A 12382-nucleotide genomic window follows, 5' to 3' on the forward strand; every position below is an offset into this window, starting at 1 on the left:
TAGGGAGTTTAAATAAGAGGTGGCCTAGGCCAGATTCCCATGGTCATCCATCACTCTGGGAAAGGCCCTGGACATCATGTCAGGCTACGTGGCATCATGGACTTCATCAAGTACCAGCAGATATTCAATCAAAACCTGACTGCCTCTGCCCGGAAGATTAAATTGGGCCGTGGTTGGATCTTCCTGCAGAACAATGATCCAACTGACCATAGAATCTAGGTTTTGCCATGGCCTTCCCAGTCCTTCCATCTACACCCCATAGAAAACCATTCATCTAAATCCCCTTAGATTTTATGTGAAGCAGTACCAATAATTGTGGCACATGTTGTTAAGAGAGAATTATTTTGGCCGGACCGTGTAAGCGGAGCTGGCTGAGAAGTGTGAATGTCTCTTATGGAGTGCCTGACTGACAGACTGTCTCTTATTAAGTAGCGTAGTGGTTAGAGAAGTGGACTTGTGAACTATAGGTCCCAAGTTCGTATCTCCTCGCAGGCAAAGCGAAGTACACACTGTGAATGATTCCGTATTGACGAAAACTTCACTGGCTAAAACCGAAACTGTATAAGGTTATATTGTGACTGTTTCTGGCATGGAATAGTTCATCTTCAGTCTTGCTAGAAATTCCTCAATTCTTATGATTATTCTTAGGAAGTTAGTAGATACTAGTAAGCCTATTACTGGCTAATAAGCTGTTAAAACGGCCAGTGGTAAAAGCAATACAGTCCATAGACGCTATGGTTGAGGTAAACTTAATAAGAAACGTTAGTCAGTTTAACACAATCCTGAATGGAGTCGAGCAACTGCTGAAACATGTAATGCCGTGGCATAGTGGTTAAAGACTGCGCCTCTCAAGTTCTAATCTATTGACAGCGACAACATTTATTTATATATTATAAGAAGCTAGTTGTGTATATTTACAGAATCAGTCAGTCGGTTGTCTTCTGTTAAAAATTGACAGATTCCAGCCTGTATTGAGGAAATGACAGCATCCTCGACTCAGTGTTTGGCATTTTCCAGCTAAACATGAAACCGTCTGAGGTACTTTAGTGTCTGCTCTTCAGACTTATTCAGTTAGCAGAAAGCTTCTGACAAAACGTTTCATTTTGTTATTTTTGGGGAAGTAAAACATTACCTGTACTTTCCCTTTGGGAAAGGGCTTTTGAAATTGTTAATGTGGGTCCTGCTATTTGACTTGAGAATGTTGTTTCTTTTACTGAAGAAATACCATCTGAAGAACAAATCTATTTGCTGGCTAATTGTCTTGTTTCCATGTTGTGTTGTAATTATGAATGCAACATTAAGAACATTCTTGGTTGTTGCTGATTTTTTTTCTTCAACCCAGTTGGGCGATGTCTATTTCAATACCAATAAATGCAAATGTAGCCTCTGATGATGTATAAAAAAGTTATCTTTCTGTATTTCTAAGTTAAACAATGGATATTCATTTAGTAAATGTGAAAATATTACTTAGAAATAGACAACAGCACGATTGGTCACAACTGGCCAATACCGAATATTACATTTTTTGCCTATAATCATGTAATGCCAGTTGCTGGCCCAAACATCGGTGAAGCCCTAGTTTGAATGGAGTGAGTATTAACATGCGCGTGTCTGTGCGCGTGTCTGTGCGCGTGTCTGTTCGTGTGGTTGTGTGTGTGTGTGTGTGTGTGTGTGTGTGTGTGTGTCTGTGTTTGGTTGTGTGTGTGTGTGTTCGTTCATTCAGGATATCGCTGAGTGGAACATCGGCCACCTGAACACGTTGCTGGACATGGTGGAGCAGGAGTGTGGCATCGTGATTGAGGGCGTCAACACACCCTACCTGTACTTCGGCATGTGGAAGACCACCTTCGCCTGGCACACGGAGGACATGGACCTCTACAGCATCAACTACCTCCACTTCGGAGAGCCCAAGTCCTGGTCAGTGGCTGAAGTGGGATTCACTTCTCATGTTGACATCAGCATGTCTGAATCTATTAGCATTGCGGGTCCCATTGTTTCTGTAAGATATGACCTGGTCTTTTGTTCTCTGACAGTCCCGTCACTAGCCTCTAGGTTGCAGTAGCGCTCTTCTATGTACAGCTTTTTCTCTCTTTTGCTCTCGCCCTCTTTCTTTCTCTCTTTCACTCTTTTTTTCCCCGCTCTGTATCTCTCCTTCTCTAATTCTTCCTTTTTTGGTACGACCCCTGTCCAGACAAGCTATTCCCAAAAGTCTTCACTCAGCAACTATTCTGTTTCCTAACGTTCATTGCTCCTCCAACAAAAACCGAGCGTCCATTTGCAGGCTTCATTTCCATTTGACGTTCTCCCACCATTTTAAGTCAGAGTGCCCGGGAACAGCAGCAATACTAATATAGGCCCCAATAATTTCACACTGGACGGAGTGTTCCAATGAAGCCCTTAGTGTGTATGGAGAGCTCTACTTTTCTTCAGAGCACTTCAGGTTTTTTGAGAGGAATCGGCAACCATTTTCACTCAGGCTTTGCAACGGCCACTCCTGGCCAAATGAGTCGCACGGGGAGGATAACGAGAGTGGGCGATAAGTGCGTATCGACAGAACACTAATGGAAGGCGTCGCTTTGCCACGGTGATATAACGGCAGTGATCCCGCCAGACGACCTTGGTGAGGGTCAGTCTGTAGTGTCCGGTGCTTTGCCACTCGTCTCTAAGCTCTGCCTGTGGGGTGATAGCGTCTGACACACACACACACCAGAGGGGGATCAATCTCCTCCTCTCCGGTTTTTATTTGACCGTTCATCCCTTCATGTTATTTCAGGGGTTACTTTGGCTGAAGCCTGGCTGGTTTATGGTTTTACCCATAGAATCCCAGTGTTCCCACTCTTGGGGTCCAGGCCCTAAGTGTTCACATCCTTCCAGATTGGTGCTGGTTTCCTGTTCCACCCGATAATGGCAGTTATTGCAGATGTGCCTGCTTGTAGTCAGTCCCTGGTCAGAGACAAAAGGTGTAGGTTACTGGAAATCACAGGACATTACTGTAGTTCCACTGTTATGAAACCAATATTTACCTGGCCCTGATTTTGAACCAATAACCAGCCACGCTGGTGGGCATCGCTGCTTTGGATTCATTTGGGATTAATACTGTGTTGTGCATCCCTCAGCGACACAGACAATGTCCCTGCCGGCAGAACTGTGTAGAGATTAGTGACACAGTCCAGTGCTGCCTGTAATCAACTGAAATCTGGTCCTGCAGCTTGTTGGACCTTGAACTGAGTTAGACAATGTCTTGAGTTGATTGCAGGGTTTTGCATTTACAGGTTTTATTTTGAAAGGGAACGTTGTCTTGTAGTCTACTGTGAAAAAGTCCAGTGTAGACCTCTTTAGATTGACAAGCCATCCTTGTAGGGGGTGTATTGTGGGTCATTTAAATAGGAGAAATGGCCATTATAATGTGCAGGTTAAAGGCATGTTTTCATGGTGGAATGAGAAAAAAAGGTCTCTGCACTGAATATTTGCCTCCCTTGCTGTGACAAGGCTCATTACTGCACAGACCTTTCTGCTTTTCACACTCCTTTTTCTTTCCCCTTTTGCTCCAAGTCTCTCCCTGTCTTTTTCATTCTTTCTCTCCCACCATTTTGATTCCTCTCCTCCCTCCCATTTTGATTCTCTCTCTTGGTCTTGGTCCCTCCTTTTTCTTCTCCCTCTTTGATTCTCTCTCCCTCATCCATCTTCCCCATCTCTTTTTGACTTCATCTCTCCCTCTCTTTTTGACTTCATCGCTCCCTCTCTTTTTGACTTCATCGCTCCCTCTCTTTTTGACTTCATCGCTCCCTCTCTTTTTGACTTCATCTCTCCCTCTCTTTTTGATGATCTCTCACACCCTCCCCCCTCACTCCCTCGGAGGTCCCTTCTCCTCGTTTATAGAGCTAGAAGGAAAGGATTCTGTTTTTCTTTCTTTTCTCTCGTTTAGTCTCATCTTCCCTCCTGTGTTTTTAAAGCCGTTTGCTCCATGGGTGGCCTACAGTACCTGCCCAGGCTTGAAGCATTTCATTACATAGGACCATGATATGTCTGCCTGCCTGTCTGTCGGCCTGCCTGTCTGTCTGTCTGCCTGCTTTGACTAACACGTTATTTTATCCGTTAGAAATTCATACTATTATCAAGCTGTATTCTGGGAGATGAAATGGCTTTTCTTTAAACCTTCTCTGTTAAATGCTAACTATAGAGCAGCCTATGACTGCCTGGCAGAGATATATCATGGTAATTAATCCAGTGCTCATCTATTTCAATCACATGAGCCCTACAGAAACACTGCTAACCCACTGCTAACCTCTAATTTAATGCTGGTGCATTTAAATCTCAATGCAAAATGTGAATTTTGGGCTGCATGTATCTTCTTCTCCCACACCAGTCCTGAAGTAGCTTGTAGATTTAGAAAATTGAGTTTGTTTAAAATCAGAAAAAATATATATTTAGGGGAAATTACAAGAGACAAGGGAAAACCTGAAAAGAAAACAGGACCATAAAATATTCAAGCTTGTTAGTGCTATAAATGATTTACGACAACGAAACCAACTTGTTACATAAATTCCACTTGCTTGAAAATATAGCCCATCCTCTGGGAGCGAGGGAGCGTGTCTTGTCGTTCTACCTCATCCCTGAGGTCTGGTGACATTAGAAGCAGCTCAGTCAGTCAGTTTTCCCGCTCTGCTTTTCTCAAACTGGAATAGTCAGCCAGTAATAGGCTTTACCGGTATCTACTAACTTACTGGAATAGTCATAGGAATTGAGCAATTGCTGCCAAAGTCTGCCAAAGCTATTTCATTTCAGGGCACAAGAACGCATTTTTTTCTTTCATGGCGAAACAACATACTTTTTTCTTTCATTCGTGAATGACATTGATACAATAACTATCAAGAAAGGTGACAATAACTTTTGACAATAAGTGAAACGACGAGAGAATCGCGGAAATAAAATAAATAAATGTCGTTGTTCACAACAGATTTGAACTTGAGCCTTCCACGTGAGAGGCACTGTATGCTTACTGGTATCTACTAACTTCTTAGGAATAATCATAAGAATTGAGCAATTGCTAGCAAGACTGAAGATGAACTTTTCCTTACCAGAAACAGTCGCAGTATAACCGTATACAATTTCAGGTTTTGGTTTTAGCCAGCCATGATTTCGTCAATACGGAATAATTTACAATGCGTACTTCGCTTCGCCTACGAGGAGATACGAACTCGGGACCTATAGTTCACAAGTCCTTCTTTTCTAACCACTACGCTATTTAACAAGGGGTAGTCACTCACTCACTCACCGCAAAAACGGAGCGCTGAGACTGTGATGTAGCCTGCAGAACTTGTAACAATGCAAAATTACCCCAGAATTCTCCCAAATCCTTCTCTTAAAAGTAGATAGTTAAATAATGAATACATTGGCTTACAGTTGCAGTGTTATGAGTGTAGGTGAAGTACCCGGTCGCTGGAGTTTGAGGATGAAATTAGTTTTATTACTCAAGTTCAAACGCTGTATTGTAAACAAACTGAGCATGGCGTTATTGTTTTTTATTTTACTACCAGAAAAAATATTGCCTTTTATTTTTTGTAACGGGAAAACTAGACTGGAGTTTACGCCTCCCTCCCCACCTGAGCCCCTCCTTAAGTCCTTGGTACCAAATGTATAGTGGGAACAGAAAAGTCTGGAGCCAACATTAGCATACATCACCGGTGTAGCCATGGTACCGGGGTGAAGCACCAGTGGACACGTGGCATTAGTGTCATACAGGGACTTGGTTGGGACAGACAGGCTGTTTGTGTGTCAGTGGCATGTTGATCTACAAGTCATCTACAAGCTGAGATGGACGGACATAAAACATTAAGTAAAACATTCCTGTGTGTTTTTTGACTTCAGCTGATGCTTTCCAATAATCTAGTGCCTGTGAACACAGTTTAGGAGGTCAACGTTAGTTTACCTTTATTTGCACAAAGCAATTAACACGTACAAAATGGAGATAAAACATATATTTAGAAATATAAGCACAATTGATAAAAATATAATTTTATTAGAAAATCTAAACGTCTTATAGGCATTAAAACATCTAACACTCTGAATTGTGTTTCATGAGTGTTGGGCTAAATATACAAAAGCAGTTTTACCCAGTTCTAAATAGTCCCACTGTGTCTCCAGCCCTATCCAGTCTTGAGAACGAGTTTGGTAAATTCTGTTCTTCCAATTAACTTTTCTCTGTGACCAGGTTCTCACTGATTATTACATAAAAACATGTTATTTAGCACCAACCTACAGTTCATAAGTGATTTGGATATCAGACTTCAGGTGTGAACAATATAGGACCCAAAATTGAACCCTGAGGGACTCCTTTGGATTATAAGAAATAGATTTAATTACATCAGCTACAATATCCTGTGTTCTGTTACTAAGGTAATTTTGAAATCAGAGGCAAGTGTCCTTGGCCAGGCCTGATGAAGACAGCTTTTTCAGTACGATTGAGTGATCTGTATGGAATGCCTTCGACAGGTCAACAAACAGAGCAACACAGATTCATTTCTCATTTAAGGCTTTGACAATATAATTTGCAACCAGTATTGTTCCTGTGATAGCACTGTGTCCAGGTCTAAAACCAGATTGAAATCTGTTCAAAATCCAATTTTCTGATAAAAAAGGAACGTAACTTTATTTACCATTGCCTCCTGGATTTTAGCAAGGGATGACAATTTAGAGATTGGGTGATAGTTATCAAGGACACTAGAGTTCCCACTCTCATGGAGAGTGGGTTTCCAGGCTCTAGGGATAACCACCAATATTAATGTTTGGTTACATGTTTGCGTTGAAAGATAATTGGAGCAGCATCAACCAATTAGCCTAGATTTAGCATATCATCCCTGTGCTGTTGATAAGTGTCTAACTAGTAATTAATAAAGGACCTATGTTCTCTATTATTTAGTCCTTTGTCATTTGGGGTAGGTATAGTGTTTTTTTTTTTTCCCCAAAAGATCACCTGCTGCAATAAAGTGTCAATTAAATGCCTCAGCAATTTGATCAGTAATGGGAACAGAGTCCAAAACAATCTGGTGAGGTAGTGAGGACTTTATAGGCTCCTTTAAATGTGCCCAAGTTTGTTGGGTAATTAGCTGGGTTATGTTTAGACCAACACAGAACTCCGTAATGCTATCTGCTTTCTGTCATTCCTAGTCTAGGTTAAACTCAACAGTGATAATCAATTTAATATACAGTTAGGTCCGAAAATATTTGGACACTGACACAAGTTTTGTTATTTTGCCTGTTTGCAAAATTATATTCAGGTTGCAGTTATATAATGAATATGTACTTAAAGTACAGTCTCTCAGCTTTTTCAAGGGACCAAAAGTAATTGGACAATTGATTCAAAAGCTGTTTCATGGGCAGGTGTGGGCTATTCCTTTGTTTTTGTTTTTTTATCAATAGAGCAGGTAAAAGGTCTGGAGTTAATTCCAGGTGTGGCATTCACATTTGGAAACTGTTGCTGTGAACCTACAACATGCAGTCAAAGGAGCTCTCAATGCAAGTGAAACAGGCCATCCTTAGGCTGCAAAAAAAATCCTTTCAGAGAGATAGCAGGAACATTAGGAGTGGCCAAATCAACAGTTTGGTACATTCTGAGAAAAAGAAAACCTGCAACACAAAAAGTAATGGACGTCCATGGAAGACAACAGTGGTGGATGATCATAGGATCCTTTCCATAGTAAAGGAAAAACCCCTTCACAACATCCATCCAAGTGAAGAACACTCACCAGGAGGTAGGCATATCATTATCCAAGTCTACCACAAGAGCAAATACAGAGGGTTCACAACAAGGTGAAAACCATTCATAAACCTCACTAACAGAAAGACCAAATAAGACTTTGTCAAAATATATCTAGAAAAGCCAGCCCAGTTCTGGAACAGCATTCTTTGGACAGATGAAACTAAGATCAACCTAAACCAGAATGATGGGAAGAAAATAGTTTGGAGAAGGCTTGGAACGGCTCATGATCCGAAGCATACCACACCATCTGTAAAACACGGAGGAGGCAGTGTGATGGCGTGGGCATGCATTTCTTCCAATGGCACTGGGTCACTAGTGTTTATTGATGATGTGAAGACAGAAGCAGCCAGATGAATTGTGAAGTGTATAGGGATATATTGTCTACTCAGATTCAGCCAAATTCAGCAAAGTTGATTAGATGGCACTTCACTTTACAGATGGTCAGTGACCCAAAACATACTGCGAAAGCAACCCAGGAGTTTTTTAAGGCAAAGAAGTGGAATATTCTGCAATGGCCGAGTCAATCACCTGATCTCAACCCGATTGAGCATGCATATCATTTACTGAACACAAAACTTAAGGCAGAAGGACCCCCAAACAAACAACACCTGAAGACAGCTGCAGTAAAGGCCTGGCAAAGCATCACAAAGCAGGAAACCTAGCGTTTGGTAATTTCCATGCGTTCCAGACATCAAGGATTCACAACAAAGTATTAAAAATGAACATTTGAGCCCCTGAGATAAGTGGACTTTGTATGAAAATGGTTGCAATTCCTCAACGTTTCAAACAATATTTTTTGTTCAACCCTTTGAATTCAAGCTGAAAGTCTGCACTTCAATTGCAAAGACGTAAAACACGTCTTGTATTTCTTATGTGATTCACATTCAACTGCAGGTCACAACATAATTGCACAATAATAAAATTAAACATGGCAACAAAGAAAAACACGAACTGACCCCTGTTCAAAAGTCTCTATACCCTTAGATCCTAATACTGTGTATGGCCCCCTTTAGCATCAATGGCAGCGTGCAGTCTTTTGTAATTGTCGTCAATGAGGCTCTGAATTCTTACAGGTGGTATAGCTGCCCATTCGTCTTGGCCAAATGCCTCCAAGTCATGCAAAGTCTTTGGTCGTCACCCCAGAGTGGCTCGATGATATTAAGGTCAGGAGACTGTGATGGCCATTCCAGAACCTTCATCTTTTTTTGCAGTAACCACTGGAGGGTCAACTTGGCATTGTGCTTAGGGTCATTGTCGTGCTGGAAAGTCCAAGAGAATCCCATGCAAAGCTTTCGTGCAGAAGAATGCAAATTGTCTGTCAGTATTTTCTGATAACATGCTGCATTCATCTTGCCATACATTTTCACAAGACACCCCGTGCCTTTAGAGCTCACACACCCCCAAAACATCAGTGAGCCCCCACCATGCTTTGCTGAAATCTTTCTTGGTCTGCCTGACCTTGGCTTGCTATCAAGAGATCCCTGAATTTTCCACTTCTTAATAAGTGATTGAACAGTACTGATGACATTTGCAAGGCTTTTGATATCTTTTGATATCCTTTTCCATCTTTATAAAGTTCCATTACCTTGTTACGCAGGTCTTTTGACAGTTCTTATCTGCTCTAAATGGCTCAGTATCTAACCTGCACAGTGCATCCACGTGAGAGCTAACAAACTCATTGACTATTTATACACAGACAGTAATTACAATTGAAAAAGCCACAGGTGTGGGAAATTCACCTTTAATTGCCATTTTCTCTTGTGTGTGTCACCTTGTGTGTCTGTAACAAGGCCAAACATTCAAGGGTATGTAAACTTTTGATCCGGGCCATTTGGGGGATTTCTGTTGTCATTATGATTTAAAAAGGAGCCAAAATACTGTGATAATGAATGGCTTCATATGATCACTATCCTAAAATGAAAGACAGTTGTTATTTTTAGTTTTTTTTGCAGTCATATTTTCAAAATCAGTGCCAACATTTCAGTTTCCGTCAGGGTATGCAAACTTATGAACACAACCGTAGGTATTTGAAATGGATTGCGATGCCAAAATCCTAATAAAATTCATTTTGATAGGAAACTCAGGATATTTAGGTATAAAAACCAAAAACCTTTGGGGTTTTTGAATGTATGTGAATTGTCAACATAAACAGGATTGCTTGTGGAGTCTATATTTCTTAATTACTGATGTGACTCATCTGCATGGGGACAAGATGACTACTTACAGAAACCTCTATCCAAGCATGTCGTAATGCAATAGTCAGATCTAATACTTCTGATAGCAAAGGTTGAGTTGACATCATTATTGTACGATTAAGGTTACATAATTTACATTATCCCTCTCCTCATTGTAGACGGGGGTAGAACACTGAGACAGGAAGTTGGAAGTCTGTGGTTACCTTGGCTGTGGTCGGCCAGTCACTTCCTTATGGCTGCCGCGTAGTGTTGAGGGGAAATCCAGATAGGCCGTCTGGCAACTAATCTTCGCCCAGGCCTTACAGTAGCTCCTGCTTTCTGTGGTGCGCCAGTCTGAGTCTTGTTCTAGCCCACGTCCATTGGCCTGTTCTGCGCTGCTGTTGGCTTTTCACAGACGCCTTTCTGTCATTGTCAGACATTCTATGAAGGTGGGAACGTGTTAAAATGAGTGCAGCTCTGTGCTTGTCAGAACGGGTGACCGAGGGCATCGTATTATTCTGTGGCCGTTTTGTTCCACGTATTGTAATAACATTTCATTTTGTTCAAATGCTCCCCGTCTTAAGAAATGTGCTCTGAATGTTTTATTTGCAGAGCCCTCATGCCGTGGCACTTACACAGGGCATGCCGTCTCAAAGGACACCCCGTTCCCTGTGTTGCGCTCTTCTTCTCACCAGTGTAATTCCCTATTGAGTAGAAGTGGGGTGTGATTCAGGACGCAGACAGATGTTCTCCATAGTATAATCCAGTTGTCAGGTCTCGCCAGCAGCCCTCTCCTTTCTGAGAACCCTCTCAACCATCCTAAGATATCTTTCTCTCCACTTCTCTCCTCCTCCGTCATTCCTGTCTTCACATGTCCCTGTGCCCCTGTGTGGAAAAGCAATCTTTCCTTGTCACTCGTTAAAAGTAAATTCACTCACATGGATGCACCCCTCGACTGTTCAAACGTGGACGTGTGCTACACACACACCACAATTCGCACACGCTCCTCAACTCCTGCACGTGTGTATTAAAAAAAATTGAATCTTTTTTTACTTTTGGAGTAATTACTGTATGTTAAACTGTGAGCGCGGAGCTGTTTGCCTAACCCCACTGTGCAGCCAGTGTGAAATTAACTCCATTCCCCTACAACTCTGCTCCCATCAGTCCCCCCCCCCGCTGTCAGATGCTTTACAGATGCCCGGCTGTTTGCAGATCGGGGACTAGGGGGAACTACTGGAAAAGACAATGCTAGGGTTACATAGTTCCACACCAATTTTACTCGAAGGGGTAGTCATTATTGGTTCTTGGTGGGGGGTTTTCCCTCTCGTATTTTATGTAGGTAGAAAGGAGATTTCTATTTAAGATGTAAGTCCTGAGTATTACTGTGTTGCTGTTTATTTACAGGAAGTAGCATCCAGTGCTTCAGCCAGAAAAGGTCCCACGTTGGAATAGAGTTGGGAGATGTATGGCTGGCTAATGTTTCTTCAAGTTTCGAGTGTGTGATCCTTCTTGTGTACACACTGTCATTCAGTTTGTTGGGTGACCAGCTACCGCGATACAGAGATAGGACCAGTCTGCGGATCGTGTAAGTCCCTTTGGACAAGGGCATCTGCTCAATGGCTAAAATGTAAATGTATGACATTTACAATCAATCAAGGACATTGTTGTCAGTGGTTTACTTCAAGCTGTTTTGGCCGTTATCTGGTTTCATACTGATTGTCGTGCCTATAACCAGGTACCTGACCTGCCTTCTGTGGTCATCACCATGACATTTGTTAAGACAGAATGGCACAAACAGATCTGGGTCCTGGCTTTGAATTAATTTGCCTAACACCTTGTGTAGTCTAAGTCGGAACCTTCTAGATGCCATTGTTAGAGGGCGGAAACATGGATTTTCTTGTCATGCTACCTGGTAGCTGATTGCACTTGCCAGGTGTACCAGGGCTGGGTCAACACCAGGTGTACCAGGGCTGGGTCAACACCAGGTGTACCAGGGCTGGGTCAACACCAGGTGTACCAGGGCTGGGTCAACACCAGGTGTACCAGGGCTGGGTCAACACCAGGTATACCAGGGCTGGGTCAATGTCTGATTGGATTGGAGTTAAAGTTGAGGAAGTTTCTGCTTGGTGATAAGCGCTGATACACACTCTGTCCTCGGGAATATAAATGTGCCCTCTCTGTAACGCTGCTGGCCAAGAAAGACATCAGATTTGTATCGATCATCTTTGGCACAAAATCAAGTTATCCGCTTTCGGATGTCTCTTGAGTTGTTAGCAGACAAAGATGTCTCCTGTTTGGGTGCCTGGATTGAATTCTGATTCTTGACCCCCTATGTGTTTTTTGAAGACATTGTACTTGTTTACATTACAATAGATAAGACTAACATTTAATTCTATCTTGCTTTGCATTATAATTTCTATTGCTTTTGAATTTACACCGGCATATTTGT

At 42.1% G+C, this 12382-nt stretch overlaps 1 protein-coding gene across 2 annotated transcripts in view; it reads left to right on the forward strand.

Moving 5' to 3' along the window:
• The window catches only part of kdm4b (lysine (K)-specific demethylase 4B), a 66036-nt gene that overhangs the window by 13634 nt on the left and 40020 nt on the right, over positions 1 to 12382 (forward strand). For both annotated transcript variants that reach the window (XM_010871254.5, XM_010871255.5), the window contains exon 5: positions 1724 to 1917. In XM_010871254.5, coding sequence (XP_010869556.2) covers positions 1724 to 1917 — 194 coding nt within the window. The remainder of the gene's footprint in view (positions 1 to 1723; positions 1918 to 12382) is intronic.

The sequence above is a fragment of the Esox lucius genome, chromosome 8 (assembly GCF_011004845.1).
Source record: "Esox lucius isolate fEsoLuc1 chromosome 8, fEsoLuc1.pri, whole genome shotgun sequence".
Taxonomy (NCBI): Eukaryota; Metazoa; Chordata; class Actinopteri; order Esociformes; family Esocidae; genus Esox; species Esox lucius.